Raw genomic sequence first — 27,388 nt, forward strand, 5'->3', positions numbered from 1 at the left:
TAAAAATAAAAAGGACTATTGCATCAATCACACAAAAAATCCCACAGCAAATCTTACTTAAAAGGGTACAATATGCTCAAATTGCCTTTTCTTCACCCAGGGTTTCCTACGGTGGCCTTCAGGGCCCAGAATTCCTCAGGAGGTGCTGCCTGTTTGATTCTTTAACACCTATTTATTGAATCAGTCCTTCTTTCAGGCCCTAGGTCTGTGCCTTCCAAGGTAACAGACTGACACTCTGGGCTGACCTGAGAAAGAAGCAGTATCCAAGGTAACCATTCCCATCGGGAATTAATATTCTTAAGGTTGATCTTCTGAGGAATGTTGCCTCCACCTACTTTGTCCTATAACACACACCTATAGTGCCTGTGGTAAGAATTTGGCCCCCAGAGAATAGGTGAAGGCGAGGCTTGGAAATGAATGGAAAAGATATTTGAGAGAAGGCAGAAACCTTCTTGGTACCAGTCCAGCAACCATTTTGACATAAAGAGAAAACCATGAGTTACCTGGACCCCATCCTTCTGCCTGCAAATGTAACGTCCTGTCCTTCTCTTCTCTTGTGATCTAGTGTTCACACAAGTCTTCACACAATTCAAAAAGAAGAGTTTTTAGCTAATAAAGCACACATCACTCTTGGTTCAGTAACAGATTTTTGAGGAGCTACTCTGTTGTAGGCAATTACACAAAACATAAGATTTATTCTGCCTCTGGTAAATTTCCAGTTTAAAAAAGGGGAAGAACTAACATAATGAAAATACCATATAATGATTGTAAATGCCACGGGAGCAGTCCAGAACATATCATAAGACTTCAGAGGAAAGCGCTTTCTTCCAATTTAAATTTCTTGAAATGTTTTATATCAGTTCTAACTTTTTATTTACCACTGATTAAAAAAAAATTATCTTACAGATGTTATCTCAAACAGTTCTGAGGTTTCCTAAGAAATATTGTGGCTTTAATGGTCATATTGATTCAACTTGAAAATCTGTCCATTTTATTATTTAGTTATAAGCAGCACATGTAGCAAGTTGCTAAAGTTATTCTTATTGTAAATATGCTATTGCTTCATAAATAAGAGCTCATTTTTTAATTTCCTTATTATTTAAACTAATGTCTGTCTCTTGAAGGTGTTGCTATGGCAAATTAAATTAAAATTTTGGACCCCTCTCCCCTTTGCACACTCACACACTGCTATTTTCTTGCTTAAAATATACTGCTGACTCATGTTGCCCTGAGTGATCAAAACTCTTTTACAAATAATTCTTAGCATATTCAATGACCTAACCTAACTTGAGTCTATTTCTGACCTGTTCAGTCTTCACAGATGCCTGACTGTGAAACCGGAAATTCATGAAGTCACCTCTAAGGATTTTCTTTGTATTGTGCACAGCAGAGGGGAGGGTGGTGTTTTTTATACTTATTTTCTTTTAAATCTGCTTTTTAAAAAATTTCTGAATCTGTCATTGCTATGTGCTAAACATATGGTCCAAAGAAGTTCCTGCTTCTGTGGAGAATAACCAAGTCAAGGACAGAGGGTACACTGTAATAATGAAATGCAAAGTTTTCATTAAAAGGCAAATCCTTCATCTCGAAAGACTGAACAGGATGCAACCTCAGTTGACTGGTGGGAATCTCCTATTAAAGCACTAAAAAAGTATTCCAACTGAAGACTGTTTTTCGGATCTGCACCGCTTTCAATGAATTGAAATATTTGAGTGCACTTTAAGCGCACATCCTATAAAAATTTATTCTGGGATAAATAAATGTCAGCAAATGGGTTGCCAGCCATTATAATTCCTTCTTTGTTTAATATGTATTTTCCCATCAGGGATTGTGACGTGTTTCATCAATATAGACTCTACAAGAAATGTTGCCAGTTTTCTGCATTGTTGGGCCTCTTAATGAAATTTCCTGACCTTATTGTTCTCACTCCGGTGGAATCTCACCATAACTTCCTTGTCTTCCTGTAGTCTGTTAGCTGCATAATAATTTTGGAAGTGTTCATCTCTATCCTGTCTTAAACACTCTACCCATAACTTTACTCATTTCTGAATATCTCCACCTTGATGTTTTTCAGGTGCCTAATAAAGCTCAAACCCCATTCCCCTCATCCCAAATAAATGTGATCTTCAGCTAGGGTAGGACCACTATTGTCTACAGGGCTGCTAAGCCACCAATGTGGAATCACCACCTCCTTCTCCCCACTTCCGTTCCTCACCTTCAGTCAGGCACCAAGTTCCATTCATGTGCTTCTTAAGTACCCCTTTATTAACTCTCCTCTCTGTTGCCATTTGCTCCATTTAGGGATTCGTTCTCTCTCCAGGATTTCTACTGGAATTTACTCGTCTTCTGCTGCCCTGTCAATATTGTCCTAAAATCGTGACATCAGTTTAATTAGGTCCCACTTGTTTATTTTTGCTTTTATTTTTGTGACTAACAAGAACCTACCGTGTCGCACAGGGAACTCTATTCAGTGCTCTGTGGTGACCTAAATGGGAAGGGAATCCAAAAAAGAGGGGATATATGTATATTACAGCTGATTCACTTTGGTGTACAGCAGAAACTAACACAGCATTGTAAAGCAACTATCCTCCAATTAAAAAATTTTTTTAAAAAACAAGAAAAAGAAATAGAAGGAATCCAAATTGGAAAAATAAAATCCTGACACACACACACACACATAGATAAATATGCACAGGCATTTCAGACCATCCCTCAAATTGCTACCGGAGGGGACTTCTAACATATACATCTCACCAGGTCACTTCTAGTTTTACAGATTTTTCAATGGCAACTCCTCCCAGTGACTCAGATGGTAAAGAGTCCGCCCCTGGGGTGGGAGACCTGCGCTCGATCCCTGGGTTGGGAAGGTCCCCTGCAAGAGGGAAAGGCCACCCACTCCAGTATTCTGGCCTGGAGAATTCCATGGACTGTATAGTCCATGAGGTTGCAAAGAGTCGGACAGGACTGAGCAACTTTCACTTTCACTTTCAAGCCCCTTTTGACGTCTGTCTTGGGGTGGGATCATCCTTTTCTATCCTAGGTGAACAATAACAAACATCATTGCTCAAGCTGCTATTGGAGGGATAGTGGCCCTCGTTGTCCTTCCAGGCAGGGGTCCTTTATTATTCCAAACTGGGTAGCTTAGCCCTGAGTGCCATTTTATTCCCTTAGACCCTCACTCAAGATTTCCTTGTAAAAAGCCTCAATGTGGTGCAGACAGCTGTCAGCCCCAGTTCTCAGGAGTACTGTTTGTGTGTGTGTGTGTGTGTGTGTGTGTGTGTGTTATGACCAGTGTTTTTAACAGTGCATTGACAGCAATGTTGTTTGGAAAGTATCCCCTAAATACCTGCTTATGTAACTGATTGCAGTGGCTTCAAGTAGCCCTGATCTTTTCAGCCAAGTCAGACACCCACTTACCAAGTTAACTCTGCTTCCACAAAGTACCTCCATGTAAATGAAAGATGTTAGACTTCTTTACATAAGCTCTGTAAAAAAGAGAGCCTCTCACCTTTTTTATAAGGAGGCCTGACATATTCACCGTGAATTCTCTCACTACTTGAAAAATTACAGGGAATTAATCTCTGTTGCAGTAAAGGAAAATGATGGTGAATAGTCTTAAGGAGAATGAACCAGCCTTTTATATTTTTGTGTCTGTAAAGCAGCTTCATTTGTAGCAGGTGCTTTAAAAGAAAAAAAAAAAAAAAAAAAGGCTGGTTCTTTGTTGAGTGTGCTTAGTTGAAAGCCATGTCTGTGTCCCCTTTTTGTATTTGCACTTCTTTGTAGGCATTTTTTTTCCCTTCTCTTTACTTAGATGTAATGGACTCATTTGAATGAAGATATCTGTGATCAATGGGGAAGATGAATTACATGAAATTTTTATTGACTGCATTTGACACTGTTCTTGGCGCCCTTTGAACAAACATCAGTGAAGCCTGTGACATGTGATAGAATATTGGAGAGAACACTGAATATCTCTAGCAAGTGTGAGAACTGGTACTCAAACAAATACATTAAAATCAAAGTTTCATCAAATATTTGGATGAAATTATATCCCTTGGAACGATCCAGTAGGGTGCTCAGATAGCACGTCAGAAAACACAAAATGAAACCATGTGAGTGTAGGGTCACTTCATCTGTCTTTTGTCTGCTGCCATTTTATATGTGAAATTTAAAGACAGGTGGTAAAACAGGGAAGTTATGTGAGGTGCCTGCATGATTTCACCAGGTGCTTTTAGTTACAGGGACTGACAGTGGGATCTGTCTGTACTGTGCAATCTGGAGGTTTGATTCTCATTTCCATCGTAGTCTTGGCTGCAAAGAAAGCCCCAGAGCTGCAGCAGGCCCTCTTCTCACTGTGGAGTTTGTCACATCCAGAAGTCCCCCTGTTTGGTGCCTAAAATAACAGCACATGGCAGTGAGATGCATGGGCCTGACTCAGTGTCTGACCCTGGTGGATGCTGGGAGCCCCACAGTGAAGGAGCATAAACTTCCCAAGCTCAGTTGACCCCAAAAGTTTGCTTTGACAATAGATTGTTTTCTGGATTAGAGAAATCCTATGTCCAGGTGATCATTTGGCCACCTAAAAAAATTTTTGAAACAACTCTTCTAGATTTCCTGTAAAAATACCAGGTACATTTTGTCTTCTGAACTTGGAGCCAGCTCTCAGTCATATGGCGAGTGGACACCCAGGTTTGAAATATCAGGACAGGATCTTCTGGTTGCTCCTTTTAGCTAAATATACCTTACTCAGGGAGCCCTGGAAACGTCCTGTATTTGTGCTGTAGGCTGGGGGTGGATGGAATATCTTTGGTACCAAGGGTCATGGTCTGTTTTTAATTCATTTTAAAATCATAGAATCCCTCAACCATCATTTTGTAATTAGATAACGACTGTCGATAGAGCCCGTAGAAAATAACACAGGGTGCCATCCCTCTTTCAATATCATAAAACATTTCTCATAATAAAGCTTATGAGCTAGGCAGTCCTATTTCATAACTGAAGATAGAGGCTCAGAGAACCTAAGTAACTTTCTAAAAGTCACAGAGGTTCTAAGTGGCTAAATCAGCACTCAAACCCAAGTTCTTCAAACTTTAAAGCCAAGCCGTTCTTTCCAGCCCTGTGGCCCTTGATGCTGAAGTGGTTTTTGCTTCACCATCACCGTCACGGCAACCAGGCAACCATGACCTGTAATATGTGCTATAAGTCTTTCCTCTGAAGAACAGGAGGGAACCTCAGTCCATTTTGTACTAAGAGCTTTGGAAAAGATTCTCTCTGCCAAAGGTTTATAGTTTGAAAAGGAAGGTAGTGATTTGTTAAAGGGGAAAAAAAAATAATTGTCAGTTTATGAGAAGTTGGGCTGCTGAAAGTTGGCCCTATTTTGAAAAATCCAGAAGCAAATTGAAACCGACCTAAAAGAGGACTGCAATTTTGATTAGAAGCCTTGTCTCCAGACTCCATGAAATAGGGCTAGGTGACCTAAGAACTGACACAACGAAGAGGGAGATTCATGTCTGGCTAGAAACAGCAATCATGTTTATGTAGTGAAGGCAATTAAACTCCCAAAGGCTGGAGTGTGGGTTGGCCCACTTAAAATTGGCCTAATTTTGAATGGTAAATTTACAGTGATGATTACTTTCATTATAATGAGACTGTCTGTCTTCATATTTTTCCCTGTTGCCTAAAAATCTAAGTAAATCAATTGTCATACCTTCTAGCATTACACATTCTTATTTACCCATCATAACTTTCTACCACTTAACTTACTCAGGTTACTATGTGATCCAAGCCAAAAGGGATATGCAATCAAATTAAGGACTCTAGTTTGTGAATATTATAAATTTAAAAGCCTCACATAGGTATAAGACTAAAAACACACACCTATAAGTGTTCCATGAATTGCTCTTGTTTAAATAATAAATTACTAAGTTTTATCTCCCTTACTAAAACTAAAGTCTGCAGTCATTAGACATAACTTAAGTGCTTCTGACTTATTCCCTTGCTTAACACTCTCAACTTTATGAGTCATTTTTTCCTACATCAGGCAAGCATTTATAAATGGAATGCCAACAAACTTTAATTAGCCTTAAACAAAAACAACCAGAAAGGCAAAAAACCACCAGAAAAATTAAAGCAGCAATTTATTTTATAAACCTTTAAAGATTTTCAGATAATCTTTTCCTGGAAGTTAAGTTATCCAGCCAAAAAAAGCATGCACTTTACTTTTGAGTTAATTTTTCATTCAAGTGTTTTCAAAGTTTTAATTAGTTTTTATTTTTATTTATTTTTATTATTTGCTATTTTTATCTTGTGGCTATGCCACGCAGCGTGTGGGATCTTATTTCCCGACCAGGGATCAAACCCTCACCTCCTGGATTGGAAGCATGGAGGCTTAACCACTGGACAGTCCAGGGAAATCCCAAAAGTTTTAATTAATTTTTAAAAGTTTACCTCCCAAGACAGCCAGAGGCTCCTCTGTTAAACATCCAGGAATATAGAGCTAAATTAGCCCATATATTTGACTAAAATATGTCCCATCAACTTGGAAAATGTTAACATAGTTGCAAAGTCAGTCATGGCAGCCTCATCTCCTCATGACACCCTCATCTCCTAGAAGTAATATTGAGCTCCCTCATGGAGCTGTGAGCTAGGAGAATATCTACTTTCTTGGGTTTATCAAAAGGCTTTCAATTATTTTATATCTTTGAGACTGAATAGGTTGGTAGTGGTAAAGAGCAATTGCATGGATCTCATTAGAATGTATATCACACACAATACTTCCAAAGCATGTCTGTCCTTTCAGAGATTAAAAAGAAAAGGTAATTTAGGGAAGATAAAATGGACTTAAGCAAGCGTTGTATTCTTTATCTGGCATTTTACTGACATAGTTCAATAATTACCCCTCGCTGTGGCTTTGTGGTAGTTGTCTTTCAAATAAAGGAAGGACAGAGCTGGGAGGGGGAAGAGGAGCGAAAGGAGGGGGAAAGGTCAGAGCGGAAGGAACTGAGAAGGAGAAAAATAGAGAGCGCCCCAGAGAAAGAGAGAGATAGGAGGGGTAGGGAGAAAGGAGGTGGGATCAGGAAAGAGGAGGGAGGATGTTGATACAAGACCATGAGATACTGTGTTAAGGTCTGATTCATCTTCAGGACAAGTCAAAAAGAGAAAAACAAATGTCGTATATGAACGCATATATAGGGGATCTAGAAAAATGGTCCTGATGAACCTATTTGCAGAGCAGGAATAGAGATGCAGATGTAGAGAATGGACTTGTGGATACAGCCTGGGAAAGAGAAGGTGGGAGGGATATGAGAGGAGGGTTGACATATATACACTTTGTTGTTGTTGTTTAGTTGCTAAGTCACGTCCAACTCCTTTTTGACCCCATAGACTTTGACCCGCCAGTCTCCTCTGTCCTTGGGACTCCCCAGGCAGGAATAGCGGAGTGGGTTGCCATTTACTCCTCCAATATGTATACTGCCATTATAGAAAACTGATAGCTAGTGGGAAGCTGCTGCATAACACAGCTCTGTGATGACCTAGAGTGGTCGGATGGAGGGCAGGGAAGGGAGGCTCAAGAGGAAGGAAATATATGCATACTTACAGCTGATTCACGTTGTTGTGCAGCAGCAACTAACACCATATTGTATTATCCTCCTACTAAAACATACTACTTTAGAAAGAAAAGATCTGATTCATCTTCAGTAGAGATACAAAGGTGCACCTTCATTTTATTAAAAGATTAAGACACAGGTAACCTCACCCGCAGCTGCAAGTTAAGACTACACCACTGGTTTCTTCTTTCTTAGTATGTCAATTTCTCTACATTTCGTTGAGATATGTGCCCCAAATTAATTTCCTTTAGCTGGAAAAAGGTCCTACCTTCATTTCCTCTCTTCAGTGAATTTGGAAATCTAATTGGAGTGATAAACAACAATAAAAAAAAAAACAATGCCTATTAATTATTGGAAGAGGCCCTTTGAATGAAAATTTTATACAATCTTGGAAAGCAAAGGAAAATAGAAATTAGTAAAATAGAGCCCATAAGTGGCAACATTGTTTTCAAACTGCCTAAATCAAATGGCCTGTCTCCTGGAAGTTTTAATCAATCTGATAATGAAGACCTTTATCATTACAATTATCTGGATAATTTAAGAAAAAGAAATCAGCTTTTGCTTAGCTTGATGTTTTATGTATATCAAATCCTCAAAAAATATTTTTAATTTGATTGGTCAAATAATTTGGGTTTGTTTTCAGATGAAAGAAAAACGCATGGGAAGGAAAGGTACAAAGACAAAAATTAAAGAGAACCTCATAAGGACCATTTCTGAACTCAAGTTCAATATGAGGAAAATGATATTGAGCTACCAAGGTCCTCATGGTCTTTTCTCTGAAAACATCATTTAGCCAAGGGCAAGGTCAGATCAGCTTGAGAGCTAAGTGAATGTTAGTGCTGTCCTCTACCCTTAGAAGCCAGGAATCTGCTGTTACTCTAAGCTGAATACCATCATTCCTTCCGTCTCAGTGGGCAGAACCACAGTCCTTCATGAGAATGAATGAACCACCATACCTCGTTTCCTTAGAAGCTTAGAACTTGAGTTCAAGTTTAGAACTTGAATCTGGGACTAAAGGACTCTTAATTCTTGGCCTTCCTCCTCTCCCACTCCCTGTTTGAGTGAAATTTGAAGTCTTACCTAGTTTATCCCTCTCACTCACATCTACCCTTTATTCAGTTCCCTTCGCATGCTTATTTTTATTCCTTTTGTGGGTGAGTCAATAGGTTTTTAAAAGGATAATATAAAATAGCATAATTTTAAAAAATAGCATAATTAGCCAAGGAGGTAGATATGAACTATAATTTTATACCAGATAAGAGCCAATGTTAAAATTTTGATAATTTCCTTTGAATAATGATATGTGCATATCTAATTTTACATGGTTGAGCTCATGCTCTGTGTGTATCATTTTGCAGCCCTCAGCAGTTACCTTGATTCTTCAATGGATGTCTCCTGAATTCTAATGTTGTATGCAGTTTTATTTTGTTACCATCCTAATAAGTTTTGTTTTCATAACAACAACATAAACTCTTCTAAGGAGGAGACTTTATTTTCCATTTATTTGTCCTTGTTTTGCTTTCTACACATGCCTCCCTAAGCACTCAAAACATGTCTTGTTTTAATTCATTAGATTTATGGAAATCATTAAAATAAGTAGATCCCTTTCAGCAACCCCTTCACCTCTAGAAAGTAAGCTTTCCTCCAAGAGTCCCTCAGCACTCCAAAATGAGTTGTTCTTTGGGAAAAGTTGTTCTTTCCCCTGGGTATGGGGAAAATTTATTTTCAGACAATGTGCATGCCATAAAATCTGAAAAATCTTTTTTTGATGCTCATTTGATCAGTTAGATAAGTCTTGGATTTAATAGAGCTGTGAGGAAGGCAATAAACAAAAAAATGGTCCCATGGACCCTCTCTAGTGTCCATCTCCTTCCTTAAAGTCATGCATAAAGTTCATTTTTCACATTGCAGTTAAAGAGAACTTTTGAATAAGCAAATCTCTGTACTCACTACCTGTACGCATCTCTGCATCACCCTTTCTTTCCCCCCACTGTATATTCTGGTCATTATCAAATTGCCAGTAATGCAGTATCTTACTCTTCTCTCTAGGCCTTTGCACATGGTGGTCCCTCTGCCTAGAAGACCACACCTCCCCATGTCCACCAACCAAATCCCCCATCTTCACTTGGGGAATTGTTACTCGTGTTTCAGGTCTCGGCTGAGAGGCCACCTTCTTTGGGAAGTCTTCTTAGTCCTTGCTAGCTAGGGATTCCATCTAATGGTACCTTAACACCTTGTGTTAACTAGTACCATAATATATAAAAGGCCTGCCTGCTTACTTATCTTCCTCCATCTCCCACTGCACCCCAGAGCCATAAGCTCTTTGAGGATAAAAATTGTATGTGCTCATGAATCTGTCCTCAGTAGCTGGCTCTCATAGAGCAGGTCCTCACTGAATATTTCCGGAATGAAAGAATGACTTCCCTTCTTACCTGTTTCCACCTATGCCATGTCCTTGGTACCCCATCAGTTTACCGCACTATGCCTGCAGTACCTACACCTTTGATCTTCCCTAACTTTCCCCTTTATGGGAGGACGTCCTGGGCTCTACACTGAGGCTTGCCTCTGCAGTTTGTTAGTCTGATCTGCTGTTCCACTCACAGGTGCTAACATCACACACCTTACAAAGCATGCATGCATGTGTGCTAAGTTGCTTTAGTCGTGTTAGACTCTTTGTGACCCTGTGGACTATTATCCGTCAGGCTCCTCTGTCCATGGGGATTCTCCAGGCAAGAATACTGGAGTGGGTTGCCATGCCCTCCTCCAGGGAAATCTTCCCGACCCAGGGATTGAACCCATGTCTCCTTCGGATCCTGCACTGCAGGCAAATTCTTTACGGCTGAGCCACCCAGGAAGACCTCTTACATAGCACCTGGTTATAAACTAGAGTCTTAGCCCAAAAGAAAGCCTATCACAGCAGACTTTCAATCCTTCTCTGGAAGGGAGCTTTCTGCATTCCTCAAATGCTGGCATGAGTGACAGCCAGCTTCGTTTGTGTAGACCAGTGTCAGCACTAAATCTCTTTTAATAGTGGATACTTGCCCTGAGTGGTCATTTCATTTTGTGAAAGACTAATTTAAAATGAAATTTAAATGAATCCTTTTAAAGGAAATGTGGGGGATAGGGTCACTAATGACTTACAGAGAAATAAAAAGGTCGTTGTTACATGCTTCACATTAAATGTAGCTATTAACTCCACTTCCACATATTACTTACACGTTTGTGTAAAGATTTTGTTTGAGTTGAGGAGAAATTAAAAGTATTTATTTTACTATCTGAATAAGTGGGGAGGATATTCATGAAATAGAGATCTGAAGAAAACATCAATTTTACTATCTAAGAAATAAATGAATTCATCTGAGTTACTGAGAGATGATTTTCATCTAGGTAAAATGGGGCAGTCTTGATTTTTTTACCATTTGAGAAAAACTGTCTGGAAATTCCTCAAAGAGGAGAAAAAGCTACTTGGTTCAGATTTAAGAGAAGATAAAAAGCTTCTTGTTTCTATGGAAATGAACATGGGTCATCTTGTGTTTCTCCTTTCTTCTTATTTATTTTTTTCCTTAGGGCAGATTTCTCTAGCCTGCTTTGTAGTGTCTGATAACTTTACCATGGATGAATCATTAAATACAGAGCTAGTGAAATCTCTAGAGATAATATAAGCCAAATCTTTTATTTTGGAGATGATATAGTTGGCATTCAGACAAGGCAAGTATTTTGTCCTCTGTCACCCTCCTATAGAGCAGCAGACTTGGAATTCACAACCAGTCTAGACTCTGGACCCTGTGTTCTATCACATCACAGACATTTACTGGGAAAAGTGAAATAATGCTAGATGGCTAAGTAAATAAACAGTCACATTCAAATATTTAATTGATGCCATGTTAACAATTTCCAACATTTTCTGACTACTACTCTTAACTGTTTTATGTATATTAACACACCTGGTCCTCACAATACCTTATAAATCTTATTTTAGCCAATAATAAAGCTGATGTGTCCAGAGCTCAGGAGACTTCCACAGCTTGATGGTGATGACATTGGAACTTTAAGTGAGACAGTGGCCTCTTGAATCTGTGTACCAAACTGCTACCTTGTACTTCCTTTCATTCAAGTATATTCACAGATTATTCAAACATATGTGTAGGTGTGTTAAGAACATGAGCACTGGCATTAAAAACAAGAATCAGAAGACTGGCTATGCCACTTAGCTGTGTCACCCTACTTTTCTTCCTCTTGCTAGGTCCCTGTGTCCCGTCCCAGGGGGTGACCTGAGGCTACTCCAGAATAGCACTTCCTCTGAGAATGGCTGGAGAGTTACCTCGAACGCAAATAAAGTGCTTGCATCTAGAAACTGAGTCTGCCATGGGTGTTAAAAATTAATAAGCTAGAGCATTTGGTTAGACTTACTTTACATTCTCATTGGCTAAAGCTCACATTTTATTTCAACACTGAAACCTTACTTTTTTTAACCTTCCTCTTTGAAAAAAATTTAAAAATTTATACCACTTAGTAATGTCAAGCTTAGTAAGGTCACATAAGAAGTTTAATTTCTTCTTTATTAGCGCATTTTAACACTTTAAAGTCTTCCTTCTGAAAATGGCTTTTTAAAAAAAAGTCCAAGTACCTTGTGGGAACTTACTTTCTCATTATTTGCTTGTTTCTACTAAACATAAGGCTCTAGAGAAGAAATTCAAGATAACTGAAGATTTTGTTTTATCCTACTTTGTGTGTATAATCAGTATTGAGAATAAAACAGAGATATGTTAAGAAATAAATATAAAAAAGAAATCTTATTTAAGCAAACAACAAGAACAACAAAATGTACCATTCTTTTAGAAATGTCACTATCTGTACCATACATAGTGGTCTTTCTTTTCAGCAATTAAAGACTATCGACCATCTAAAAATTTCTAGTATCCTTGCAGTGTCTACCTTATTGAAAATCAATGAGATCAAAAGTACAGTTGTTCTGGACAGGAGCTATGCTGCCAAATTATCTTGTACAGAAGTTATCTTAATATCAACCTAGCACATATACTGAGCAGATATGAGACTTAGTCCCGTATAATTTCAAAGTGTCATTGAATAATCTGTTTCTCTGCACAACAGTTTAAACATTAACATCTCTTTCCTCTTGTATTTCTTTGAGAATTTATTCTTTGATCTTATCTCTAAAGAGTTTGATTTCATTTCCTACTGCAGAGGTGTGGATTGGGTGGGAGTAATTTTAAAAGCTACAAAGTAGTAACCATAAACAAAATAAGACTGGAAGAATGGAAGTGTTTTTTTTTTTTTTTTTCTGGCATTGCTGCTCCTGGAGAGTTAATGTGATAATGTGATGAGCTTCCTGGCTGTGAGATAGCATCGTGACCTGTAATTCTATTGATTCACCTTGGAACCATTCACCTACCAGAGACATTTTTTTTTTCATGCTGCATCGAGAAACTGAAATACTGCAGGGAGTTCCTAACTGACCTCCTTTGTTTAGAGTCACCCCAACTCCCTAAATCATTTCCCACAGTACAGTGAAAGAGTGCTCCAGAAAGTAAATCATGTCATCCCCTGCTTAGAATTCACCAGTGGTTTCCTATTACATGACAGTAAGTCCAACTCCTTTAATAAAGCTTTCACGGTCTTTACAGAAGAGGGCCTGCTTTCTTGTCTAGTCTCAAATCCCATCGCTTACTCCGGTTCCTTAAACATCATTTGCTGTTCCATGATGTACGTAATCCATGATCCAGCCCCATGATGTGAGTAAATGCCTTTTCCAGGGACTTCCCAAGTCCCCTGTCTGTTCGCTAGTTTATGACACATGCTTGCTTGTGCAGTGAAAAATAGAAAAGGAAACATATTTTGGACTAAGGTCACACTAGACAAAAGAGATTGAAACAAGGATAAAGTTTGTTTTCTTCTCTACCAACTTCTATTCTCTGTGTATACTATACCTCTCTATATCTGACTACCTACTAATCTCAGACACATACTATCTCTAACTTTCCCTGTTTTTAGAGAAGCAGCCTCTAAAAAATAACCTGTGATTAGTTAAATACACTCAACATGAATCACTGAGTCAAATATTATGAAGTGTTTATTATATACCAGGGTTTGTTTTGGCTCAGGGAGATTACCAGCAAATAGGATGGTGTCAGCTCCAAGAAGCACGCATTCTAATGAAGGAAATGGGTGAGGAGCAACTAAATGATTAAATAAGATTGTTTCAGGTAGAAATAGTAGGGAGAAGACAAAATATTTCTGTTTCATCTGGAAAAATCTGAATGAGCTTTTGGGCCAAGCCAGTAGGACTAAGTGCTGGAAAGAAGGTATCTAGTTTAGATTACGTGGTTCAAAGGGTCCCTTTGAAGCTAAGCCCTCTGTGAGGAAGAAGCCCCGGCCATTGAATAGAAGCATCAGGCAGAGGGGTGAGTAGTGCAAAGGCCACGAGTTGAAAATTAACTTGGCGTGTTTCAGAGTGGAAAGGAAGTCCAGGACAGCTGGAGTGGAGTTCAGGAGAGTAGTAGGAGAGGAAGCCTGAGGGCTTAGCCAGCGGCAAGCCACGCAGGGCCTGGCAGACCTAGCAAGGGGCTCTTATCTTATACCTAGTGCAAGCGGAAGCCAGTAGCAGGTTTTTGGTGCATAAATGATGTGAGCTTATTTAGAACTGTCCAGGCAGGCTCTGGCTTCCATGTGAAGTATACATTGAGACAGAGCAGAAGTGGACCCAAGGATATGTGTTAAAGAACTAAATGAAGAGTCTGCCTGCAACTCAGGAGACCCAGGTCCTATCCTTGGGTCAGGAAGATCCGCTGGAGAAGGGAATGGCAACCCACTCCAGTATTCTTGCCTGGAAATTTCCATGGACAGAGGATCTGGGCAAGCTACTGTCCATGGGGTCGCAAAGAGTCAGACACAACTGAGCGACTAATGCTCACTACTTTCACGTTCCCTTGATGATATTAGTACAATTCATGATAGAGCTGAAAAAATTCTTCAGTCTTATGCAAACATTTTTACTCATATCACTCTTTTTATAGAAGAGAAAACTGAAACTTAGAAGGGGAAATGAACCAGCCATGGATTTCTTCTCCAGTTTTTAGGAGATGCACACTGCAGCCCAGGTCACGTGATTTAATGTTCCCTCCATGAATCCACCCTGACTCCTTACAAACCCAAGGAAGTTCTGCCCAGAGAATAATTATTGTATTCATTCTTTGTTTCTCCTACATAGAAGCATTCATATGTTGGGAAACTAATTGACTCTTCTACCACAAAAGAGTAGAATTATCTCTTGCAAATAATGTACAGAAGTGTATTATTGGAGCGTATTGAGTAGATTTGATTGGGCCAATGGTTTGTACATGATGGTTCATTCAATAGAGCTTTCGATTCAAGGAAGTGCAAAGACTATTTATTTTATCCTAGTGTGTGAAGTAGAGCAGGTTAAGAGAGAGAAATGCATTCAATTTGTTACATTCATTTACATATAATGAGATGAAAGCATATCTTTTATGAAGTCATTTTTTTTAAAAAAAAATGGATAGTAGACGATTTTAAAAGAAGCAGTGAGCAGCTAGCCAAACCCGGTATAGACCAGCTATTTAAAAATCTGTATTTTGCCTTCTTCAAAATTTTGACTTTTGTCCAGACACATTATCAGCACCCTCTTTGATCCAGAATAATCTCCAAATGAGGCCCGAGGGAGACATAAATCTTTGTTCTGCTGCTAACAATCCCTCAGAAATCTTTTTGATGACAGAAATGAGTAAAGACAGAACTGCACTTTCTTAAGTGAATAAATAAAGCCTTTAAAATACTTTTTTTTTCAAATAATTTGAAGCACAAGTCAACATCGCAGACAGGATTTCAAAGAAGTGGAAACAAGGGCAGAGCTAAAACCTATACCAAGCTTAAAGCAAAAATAAATAAGCCCCAAAGAGGAGCAAATTGACCTGTACTGAAGGAAACAGAAGCCATCCTTGCAAAACCTCTCAGTGCCAGGGAAGGATTTCCCACCTCCTCCCTCAACGCTGCCCCCCACCTTTCCACCTGCAGCTCACTGGAGGACTCCAGAGAGTTTACTAAAGACAGAGTATTGGGAACCTACAGCCAGAATTTCTGTTTGATTTACATGAAAACAAGATGGGGAGATTGCAGAGATGCCATAGAGAGTGGGAAATAACGCGAAATGAAGGGGAAATACTCTCACAACTCTATTTAGCAATACATTGTTCATTTAGAGTTAGGTTGAGTTAAATAGAAAAATCTTTTTTTATTAATTTTTATTGGAGCACAGTTGCTTTACAATGTTGTGTTAGTTTCTACTGTATAGCAAAGTGAATCAGCCATACATATGCATGTATCCACTTCATTTTGAAGTTCCTTCCTATTCAGGTGTCTGCTGTTCATTAAGTAAAGTTCCCTGTGCTATACAGTATTCTTTCATTAGTTATCTATTTTATATATATGATCTATAGTGTATATATGTCAATTCCTCTCACACCCATCCCCTTTGGTATCCATATGTTATAGTGAAGTAAGTCAGACTGAGAAAAATATTGTATATTAATGTATATATGTGGAATCTAGAAAAATGGTATCAGTTCAGTTCAGTTCAGTTCAGTCGCTCAGTCGTGTCCAACTCTTTGTGACCCCAGGAATCGCAGCACGCCAGGCCTCCCTGTCCATCACCAACTCCTGGAGTTTACTCAAACTCATGTCCATCAGGTCAAAAAATGGTATAGGTGATCTTATTTGCAAAGCAGAAATAGAGACAGACATAGACTGTTTTTATTTCAAATGTTTGGAGGAAATGGGTATATGGAGTGACTATATAATTTTTCTTGCAATTCTTGATGATCCTTACTAATAATATTTGTTGTTGTTCTGTCTCAGTTGTGTCCGACTCTTTGCAACCCCATGGGCTACAGCACACCAGGCTTCCCCTTCCTTAACTATTCATGTCCATTGAATCCATGATGCCATCCAACTATCTCATCCTCTGTTGCTGTCTTCTCCTCCTGCCCTCAATCTTTCCCAGCATCAGGGTCTTTTCCAATGAATCAGCTCTTCATATCACGTGGCCAAAATATTGGAGCTTCAGCTTCAGCATCAGCCCTTCTAATGAATATTCATGGTTGATTTTGTTTAGGATTGACTGATTTGATCTCCTTGCAGTCCAAGGTACTCTCAAGAGTCTTCTCCAACACCACAGTTCAAAAGCATCAATTCTTTGGCACTCAGTCTTCTTTATGGTCTAACTCTCACATCCTTATATGACTACTGGAAAAACCATAGCTTTGACTGTTGGCAAGGTGATGTCTCTACTTTTTAATATGCTATCTAGGTTTGTCATGGCTTTTCTTCCAAGGAGCAAGTGTCTTTTAATTTTGTGGCTACAGCCACCATCCACAATGATTTTGGAGCCCAATTAAAGTCTGTACTGTTTCCATTGTTTCCCATCTACTTCCAGTGAGGTGATGGAACTGAATGCCATGATCTTAGTTTTTTGAATGTTGAGTTTTAAGCTAATTTTTTCACTCTCCTCTTTCACCTTCATCAAGAGGCTCTTTAGTTCCTCTTCACTTTCTGCTATTAGGGTGGTGTCATCTGCATATCTGAGGTTATTGATATTTCTCTCAGCAATCTTGATTCCAGCTTGATCTTCATCCAGCCCAGCATTTTGCATGATGTACTCTGCATATAAGATAGATAAGCAGGGTGACAATATACAGCCTTGATGCGCTCCTTTCCCAGTTTTGAACCAGTCCATTGTTCCACGCTGGATTCTAACTCTTGCTTCTTGACCTGCATAATAATATTTGTACTCTCTGTAAATTTCTCAAGTGTTTTGTGTTTCAACACATTCTCAAGTTCTAGGGCTGCTTTGGTGTATAAACAAATACTTCAGATATAAGCATCTGATCTAACACATCCACAATAATGTCCCTAGAGTACACAGCGCCTCACAGCCCTGTAAAAATAGCAGTGGTGACCACAGAGTTGAATTTGTGGCCCTTATCTACTACCTTTCTATTTCCTGTTCTGACTCTACACCTTTATATCTTCACAAGATAAACGTCTTGCCTGATGTAGCGAGTGCACAATCTATTCAGGACATAAATTCACCTTTGTACCTGGGTCTCCTCCAGGACCTGATGCACATTTTCAGAACCAGAATCCATCCTGCAACCTGCCACTGGGTTCGGTATTCCATCTAACAGCCACAGCCATGAAAGTACATGACAGTTGTGGCAAAATTAATTAAAATTTGATGATGGCTGTCTGGGATTTCTTTCTGAATGTACAGCACACTGGTTGAGAATTAATGGCTGTGAATCTGGCTAAGCAACTCGGTGTCCACCTTTTGAATACCCTACTCTTTTCGTGGGCTTCCCTTGTGGCTCAGCTAGTAAAGAATCCACCTGCAGTGCAGAAGACCTGGGTTTGATCCTTGGGTTGGGAAGATCCCCTGGAGAAAGGAAAGGTCACCCACTCCAGTATTCTGACCTGGAGAATTCTATGGACTCTATAGGTCGGACACAACTGAGCGACTTTCACTTCACTCTTGATTTTGTCCACTCTACTTCATGTGAAATTCTGAAATTGAAATGACTTTTGACAATCCCACCTGAAGTCTTATCCATCTCATTTGGAGGGTCTGTCCACTGTGTTTTCTGGTCAACCTACAAGTGGTGCATTAGGTTGTAATGAGTGAACAAGTGCTCACATTATATTTAGTAAACATTTCAATGCTATTAAATTATTTGTTAAAAAGCAGTATTTTCTTCTACTTGTTCTGCAGTACACAGCTGTACCCCCAAAATATAAACAGGGAGGGATGCTTGTAATGCTTGGGTGTGCTAGTGTATGTGTGTGTGTTAATGTAGGTGTGTGCATTAATGTAGGTGTGTGTGTTAGCCTTAGAAAGTTTAGCATATATTTTAAAAATACATTATTATTGTAATTTTTTAAAGATTGTTAACTTCATGCCATGCTTCACTTTTGGCCAAAACTGAATAATTAAACTTGATCATGCATAAAAGTTGTTACAATTGATTATTACAAAAGGAAATGGTAAGAATGAGGTTATGGATGAGATCAACATAATCTATATGTACATTTTCCTATGCATGCGGCGAGTCTTGTATAACTTCATGATACTCTTTGCATCCTTTCTAATCCCAGTCATCTTGCATGGTATCTCATGGAGCTCCAAAAGGTTGAATATAAACTCATCACATGCCACACCACCCGCATCTGTTCCACAACTGCTAGAGCCTACCTCTGCCTTTTGTGCCCCTTCACTTAGAGTAAGAATCTGTTCTCTGGAATTTGCATCCCCCTAGTAACTTCAGTCTCCTCTTTTTGTGTTTTTAAGGATGGGAGGAACAGTTTTATTGGACACCAGCTGGGCGGGGTAGTGGAAGTTCCAAACAGCAAGGACCAGCGGGTCAAGTCAGCCAGAGCCATTCAAATCACCTACTACCTCCAGACCTATGGCTCTGCCATTCAAGACCTCATAGGGGAGAAGTGGGAAAATGAGTTCTGTAAACTTATGCGGAAGCTCCAGGAGGAGCACCAGGACCTCCAGCTCTACTCATTAGCATCTTTTAGCCTCTGGAGAGACTTTCATAAGACCAGCATCCTGGCCAGGAGCAAGGTCCTAGTGAGCCTCATGCTGATCCTGACCACAGCCACCCTCTCCAGCTCCATGAAGGACTGTTTGCGTGGCAAGCCCTTCCTGGGCCTCCTGGGGGTGCTCACCGTGTGCATCTCCATCATCACTGCAGCTGGGATCTTCTTCATCACAGACGGAAAGTACAATTCCACCCTGCTGGGAATCCCATTCTTCGCCATGGGTAACTATCCATCCTTGTGGTAATTGGCTTCTTACCAGTGTGGGGCAAGGTAGAACATTTCTTGAATTCTCAGGTGGAAATCTGTTTTATTTTTGCATTGGTGTATCTGTGTGATGATGTGAAATTTGACTCAGGGTGGTGTCTGTGTTCCCTTAGTCCTTTTTCAGTCAACTGTAGACTGACCAAGCCATCTTCCCCTTTATGCCAGGGACTTTAATGCTGTTCAATGTTATTTTTTTAAAGTACACACTACTGGAATTCTCTACTCAACTTCTTCAAAGATTATAGGATGAAGATCATGGGGTGCAAATTTAAAGAGATCCCAATCTGCTTCATATAAAACTTTATGGTTCATACTTGTCTTGAATCCTCAGATTAATGGTGGTGAAGAGTGGATATCAGGGCATGAAAATTCTGAGAGCCACCAATAAGTTCTGATCTCAAAAAACTTCTTCATGAAGTTTTGTTGATTAATTTATTTCAAATATTTTGCAAAAATACACTCAATTTCCTCACCTCTATTTAAAATTTTCCTGCAACCACTTAAAAATGTGCTGTGTTGTGCTAAGTCACTTCAGTTGTGTCTGACCCTTTGTGACGCCATGGACTGTAGCCTGCCAGGAGTCTGGGATTGCCCATGGGATTCTCCAGGCCAGAATACTGGAGTGTGTTGACATGCTGTCCTCTAAGGGATCTTCCCAGTCCAGGGATCAAACCCATGTCTCTTAAGTCTCCTGCTCTGGCAGGCAGATTCTTTACTACTAGCACCATTTGGGAGGCCCACTTAAAGATGAGTCCTCTAATTTTTTGATACCTGGGTGAAAACAATTCATGAGTAGCCTCAGTTAAGGTTATTCCTTCTTATGTGTTTTCCCCAGACAAACATAAACAGTGTAGAAAGTGGAATGTGCATGTATGTGTGTTTCTTGCAAAGAGAATATCAAGTCTGGGAAGAAAAGTAAGTGATGCTTCATCAACAAGATTGATGGAGTTTATCAGAATAGAGATGATAATGGTGATATTGTGGTACTGCAGAAGAGTTCTGTCCCTTGTGATGCAATTCCCTACATAAAGCAAAGGATAAGCTGTGAAAATGGTCTCTAGATGGTGAACCAATATTCACAGGAGAGATTTCAGCTATAAAATGATTGCTTTGCACTTCCCGGCTTAATATCAGCCCTAAATTATAGTTTCATTATTAAGTAACAAAGATGTAGGTGTGTGGTTTAAGTCTTCAAGGTGATCTGGACTCTTTTCTTATTGACTGAAACGAACATTATTGAAAACAGCCCTGCAAAGTTGATTTATCTGGAAACACATCTTCACTGCGGCCCTGTTAGCTCATTGCCTTCTCAGTTTCCTCTTGTATAAGAAGAGGATAAACAAAAAGTCAGTTCCAATTTGACCACAATGGTACAATAGAATTCCTACTTAAAACTAAATAATAATAATAATGATAATTATAACCATAATAAAGCTTTGATTATCAGTTTAAAAATGAGGCTAATGATTGAATAAAGTAATGAGGGTAAAAAATAAGTCAAAGAATTGTTTTCTGAACATAATATCCTAAAGGTATTAGTCCAGAGTAGCAGAGTAGACACTCAGTAAAAATTATCATGTTTGTTTTTAACCAGGGGTGTTAAGTGCAGTGTATTCAATGATGAATAGGAAACAGTCCATGGCTTCAAGAAATTGAAAGTCTTTCTTGCATTCTGTGTATCATCTTTAAATGCGTGTTCATCTTGTTAACAAAAAGTTTTTCTATTTCCTGAAGGAATATATGAAATTTTTTTCCACCAGTGACAAGGATAGGTCTAGATTTGAACCATTTATACTTGTTATGTTTGGGAGTTCAGTGTTTGAACTTAATACAAGATTCTTATACATCATGCAACATGATTCATAAATGAAACATGAATCATTCAAGATGGACAAATTAGACACCTTAGAGCTGAGAAGGCTTTTTCTAAAACCGGTGGCAATCTAATTAGGTAGTGGAAAGATTTATCAGGAAAATTCTATAAAGTATGCAATTACATATTTTATATAAATAAGGAGGAAAATTGTCCTTAGTGGTGCTGAGTTGTATCCTACACTCAGATACAAAATCAGAGTGATGTTTTCATTCCTTAAAGAAAGAATAAGAACACTGAAAGCCACAGTGAGGAAAATGTTAAAAACCTAAAACCCACACCTTTCACATTTTCTTCTCTCTCAGTCATCTTTATAATCACAAATCAGCCCTGGATTGGATTGCTACAGACTCCAGAAGCCCAGTGAATGGTTCCTCTTCAGTATTTCTGTAGTTCAAGTTCTTAAACTATTCTTAAAGGAAATTTTCTGCTATGTTCTGAAAACATGGCACCAGTAGACCCATAAACATATTATTGAAGATATTTAGTCCCTCAAGGGACTGTTGGTTTTGTTGTGTTTTGTTTTGCTTATAAATGGATCCTAATATTAATAGTAAAGATACCAAGATGGAGATCTAGTGAAATAAAAAGGACATGCCACAGAGCTCAGACGTCTGGCTTTCCATCCCAGCTTTTTCACTAACTATGTATGTTTTGTTGGGCAAGTTATGTATAATTCCTTTGTCCCAGTTCTTCATCTGTGAAATGAAGGATTTGGACTCTTCAGTCATAATTGTTGAAGATCCCATAATATTATTCATTTAATTTCTCAATTGAAGTTAGAACTTTTTCATTCTTTTGTAAAAACCTTGAAAGTATGTATCATCCTCAGACTTCTTATCTCCATTCTTCTTTGTTGACTTGCACATGCACATGTGTGTGTGTGAGAGAGAGAGAGAGAGATGGAAGGGGGACTTCAAGATAGAAAAATCACAGCCTTGCATGCAGAGCCTCAGATCCACAAAGCGCATCTTGGTGACAGTGGTGAGATGTATGTTATGTCAAGCCCCCATAAGCTGAGTCTGGCAGATATGTACCTCCTGGTGGTACACACAGCATTGTTTAAAGTAGTCCTTTGATGAATTAGTTTACATGGTGTCAAAACTGCACAGTCCAATGTTAGTTGAATATAAGGGAAAGAAGCCCAGCTCCCAGCTCTTTTTATAAGCCTCTATTTCTGTGTTCCTTCACAGATTTCTTTAAGGTTGTGAATATTTGCTCTTCTATGCTCCAGGATTCAAGCCATTCATCCTCATTAGAACTTATCCCTAAAGCTGAGTATGTCACTGAGGTGTTCTACACTTCAACCATTTTATTTTCGACTGTCTGTCTTCCTTTTATACTTCATCTTCATGTTCTTTTTTCTCACTATTCATCCACTTAATGTCCCCAATGTCATTTCAGAAGCTTGTGTACAATATTTCTGTATCCTGTATTTTTTAAGCCTGTACCAATTTTCATATTTTGTCCTGGTGTCCATATTAGTAGGGTTTCCCAGGTGGTGCTAGTGATAAAGAACCTGCCTGCCAGTGCAGGAGACATAAGAGATGCAGGTTCCATCCCTGGGTGGGGAAGATCCCCTGGAGGAAGGCATGGCAACCCACTCCAGTATTCTTGCCTAGAGAATCCCATGGACAGAGGAGCCTGGGGTCTATGGCCCATGGAGTTGCAAAGAGTCAGACACGACTGAAGCAGCTTAGCACATGCGTGTGCCCTGTAAGTAAATGTACATTTGTGAAGTTGTACATGCAAGATTTAGGTATAGAAAGAAGTTAAAAATAAGCATGTGTATTCTTTCTAGAAAAGATTTCAGAGAGAGAAATCCAGACTTAATTTCTTTAAAAATGCCTAAAATGACCCCTTTTAGCTCCAGCCTAATGTCCTTTCTCTGCACAAGCATAAACCAATGAGAATGCCAGTAATTTAATTTATAGCTCATTGTCAGCTTTTTTTTTCACCTCATTTGCTTTATGTGGATGGGTTTCCTCTTTCTGGAAGGAGAAATATGGGCTAATATCACACACAGACGCCAAGCTGGCTCCTGCTGTATCTCTTGCTGATCTTCTGTGGATAGCTGCCAGGGACATTAAGAGCCTTGGTTCACTACTATTTTTTCTGTCCATCCTGAGTTTGTTTTATACGCCAAGAGTCTTAACTTTAGTCAGTTTGATTCTACTGGACATGTGCAGATGACTTGTGTTTTTTGAGGTTTTTTTTGGGGGGATAGAAGACTTTTTCATTCATTATCCAAAACTGAGCTCCATATTCATTTGAATTTATTCAAATATTTGTTGAGCACCTATCATGTCCTAGAGTAAAAGGTATTGAACAGATCTGATCAAGTTGTCACCCAAATGGATCCCACATTCTAAGCCTGCTAAGGCAAGATGTGGGGCAATAAACAAATAAATATAAACTGTTATATTATTGATAAGTAACATAAAGTATAGTTGTAAAACAGGATAGGAGATAAAGAGCATAGATGGGCAGAGAAAAGCCTTTTTAAACAAGTGAAATTGAAACAGAAAGCTAAATAAAATGAAGTAGGAGCCATATACTGATAAAAGAGTGTCTCTAACAAAGAAAACTATCCATGCAAAAGATCTGAAATAGACCTTACCTGGTGAAGTTAAAGAAAAGTATGAAAAGGCATGTGGCTGGAGCAGAGTGGGCACCTGTCTTGAGTTTTATGCACAGTAGCATGGAGCCATGCCGTATAGGGCACTGAGAACTTAAAACTTAAGATGCTAAGCTATCTGAAGCATTTTGAGATGAGAGTGTGATCTGACTTACATTTTATGGAAATGAGTCTCAATGGAGCAAGAATGGTTATGGTTTATACCTCATACATAGGTAAGAGGTTATTGCGAAGTCTTCATGGGCTATAATGGTGGCTTGAAATAGCACGGGAGCAGTGACAGTGGTAAAAAGGGATTAGACTCAGGATAGATTCTGGAAAATAGAATTGACAGGATTTGCTGACAGACTGGATATGGTATGTAAGAGAAAGAGGAGTCACAGATGACCCCTAGCTTTGAGGACGGAATAATTAAGTGAAAGCAGTTGTCATTTACTGTCACAGGGGGATCGTGGGAGGAATACATTGTGGGGGAAAATATAAGAGTTTAGCTTTCTACCTGCTAAGTTAGATGCCTCTTAAGTATCCAAGTAGGAAAATGTGTAATTGGCTATATAAGACAGTATACAGATCAGGTTCAGAAGTAAAATCTATTCAGCTGGAGCAGAAAATATAAACTTTGGATTCATCATTACATAGCTAATAACAAAAGCCATTGAATGTGATAAGATCAACTGGAAGGATAAATATTGATGAAAAATAAAAGAAGTCTAAGAATCAAGCCCGGGAGTCTTCCAATGCTTGTAGATTGGGCAAATGAAGATGATTCAGAAAAGAACACTAAAAAGGATCGGACTATCAAGTGAGATACAAAGAGAATCAAGAGAGAATAGACTCCTAGCAGCCAGGTCAAGAAGATATGTCATGAAGGAGCAAGAGATCAACTGTTCCAATAGCTGTTATGAAATTGTGTCTAGTGAGAACTGGTCATTTGATTTAGGAACTTGAAGGTCATTGGTGATTTGACAAGAGTTGCTTTAGAAGAGAGCTGAGGGTTATTTAAAGAGATTCAGCAAAGCTGGGAAGATAGAAAGTGAAGACAGTGAGTAAAGCTAATTCTTCCAAGGGATTTTGCCCTAAAGGGAAATAATGATTATGTGCTGTTGACCTGCAATAGAAACAGCTTTCTAGTAAAGCAGAGAGAAGAGATGGCAGAAGCAATGTCAGTGAGCAGAAGAGATAGGGTGAGATTCGGAGCACAACTAGTCGTTGACTTTATATAAGAACCTAGACGGCTCATCTACAGTCAAGAAGAGGGAAGGTAAAATATATGGACAGATCCAGACAGATTGGTACATGCGGGGGTGGAAATTCTCTTCTGTGGCTTCAACTTTGTCAGTAAAAGAGGAAGCAAGTCATCAGTTGAGAATAAATTTGGGGAAGGAGGCGTTAATGTGAGGAAAGTAAAGGCATTTTGAAGTGTCACTTCAGAAAACTGGAGAATGAATTAAAGAAGAAAATTTAGGAGAACAAGCTAGGAAGCACAAGGGACCCCTTGAAATTAATGTGCATGAATTAAAAGAAAAAAAAAATCAGAGAGGTTGCTGAGTCAGTACCCTCCTCCAACCATATATAGCTGCTTTTGGAAGGAGTTGAGTAGGCATTGAGTTGAATTTAATCGGATAGAAACTCCCAGAAAAAAAAAACAAAACAAAACAGAGAAAGGGTTTATAGTGTATGTAAAAGAATGACTATAATGACAGATCGTGAAAATTGTAATAGTTAGATCAACTAGACCATGTTGCAATAACAAAAAATGTGTTGAATCCACTTAGCTTAACAGAACAAAGATCAATTTCTTGCTCGTATCACAGTTTGGTGTGGGTCAGGAAGCTCTCTTTGGCAACACTTTTCCAACAGAGATTCAGGGAAGTCAACATCTTGACTTCTCAGAGTTTGTGCTCCAGCGCAAGAGAGAATACACAAGAGAGAATAATTAGAGAAATCATACCTACTTAGAACTACCATGTCACTGAAGTGATCTAATTACTTTCTATCACATTCTGTTGGTCCAGAACTAGACACATGGCCATAAGCTGACTGCAAGGCAGGAAAGAAAATGTAGGAGAGCAAACGGATTATTTTAAGAGCATCAAATGTCTCTTCCACATAAACCAAGCCAAACAATAAAGGTAATGAGGATTTACTCTGCCTCAGCATCATGGCAAAACACTCGTAGCATCAAATTAGTATGATTCTTTGTGGGGTCAGAGAACTACCTTAGGTTGGAGTCTGTTCTGCTTATCTATTGCTATATAGTAAACACCACAGAGGGACTTCCCAGGTGATAGTAGAGGTAAAGAACCTGCCTGCCAATGCAGGAGACATAAGAGACACAGGTTCGATCCCTGGGTCGGAAAGATCCCCTAGAGGAGGGCATGGCTACCCACTCCAGTATTCTTGCCTGGAGAATCCCCATGGACAGAGGAGCCTGGCAGGCTATAGCCCATAGGGTCACAAAGAGTCAGACACGACTGAAGCAGCTTAGCACGAACGCACATAAACGCCACAAACTGGGCAGTGTAAAACAATAACCATTATATTACACTCATGGAGTCGGTGCGTCAGTAATTTGGAAACGGTGCAATGAGATGAGCTCCTCTCCACCTCTAAACTGTCTAGAGCCTCAGCTGAAAGTGATTTGACTATCTGAGATCTGGAATAACTGAGGCTAGAACAACAGTTTTCAATACGGGTTCTTTGCTCACAGGACGGGTAACAAGTCTGGGATTTCTGAAGGAGAATCTCAGATGGGATCATTGAACACAGCATCTAAATGGGACCTCTCCAGCAGGGTGATCCCAGGGTAGTCAGACTTCTTATATGGTAGTTCAGGGCTCCAAGGAAAAGTGTTGCATGAGAGTGAGACAAAAGTCCTAGGGCTGGCCTAGACATAGGAGTCACATAGCATCATATCAGTCCTATTCTACTGCCTGAGTATTAGTCCAGATCCCAGAGGAGGGCACTGGAACCCCACTTATTGAGACAGTGGCAGAGAACTGAGAGAGTGGCAGAGTTACATTGCAGAAGAGCGTGTGGCATGGGACCTACTGTTGTGGCCATCTTTGGGAAATGCAGTCGCCGAACAGTCATGATGTTAGTGAGAGATAGAGGCGGATTCTAGAGCTGCTTGCTACGAAGGTTTTGAGATGACATTATTGCCAATGAAAATGGCTATGATTTGACCATCTGGGATTGGAAGACAAATGTTAGATTAAAGACATTAGATGTTCAAAGGTCCAAATTTAACAGACTTGGGTATTCCAGGATCTCCAAGGCTCAACAAATGTGGCATCTGCTGCCCCTCTGACCTCAGGTCTAGCCTGTCTCTCTCCCCTCTCCCTGGAAGGTTCCTCCTAAGATGTTTCC

At 39.3% G+C, this 27,388-nt stretch overlaps 1 protein-coding gene across 2 annotated transcripts in view; it reads left to right on the forward strand.

Annotated features, from left to right (window-relative positions):
* Positions 1-27,388, forward strand: part of PTCHD4 (patched domain containing 4) — a 199,164-nt gene that overhangs the window by 36,667 nt on the left and 135,109 nt on the right. For both annotated transcript variants that reach the window (XM_070456329.1, XM_020912293.2), the window contains one exon: positions 18,985-19,465. In XM_070456329.1, the coding sequence (XP_070312430.1) occupies positions 18,985-19,465 (481 nt within the window). The remainder of the gene's footprint in view (positions 1-18,984; positions 19,466-27,388) is intronic.

Source organism: Odocoileus virginianus, chromosome 27, assembly GCF_023699985.2.
Source record: "Odocoileus virginianus isolate 20LAN1187 ecotype Illinois chromosome 27, Ovbor_1.2, whole genome shotgun sequence".
Classification (NCBI taxonomy): Eukaryota; Metazoa; Chordata; class Mammalia; order Artiodactyla; family Cervidae; genus Odocoileus; species Odocoileus virginianus.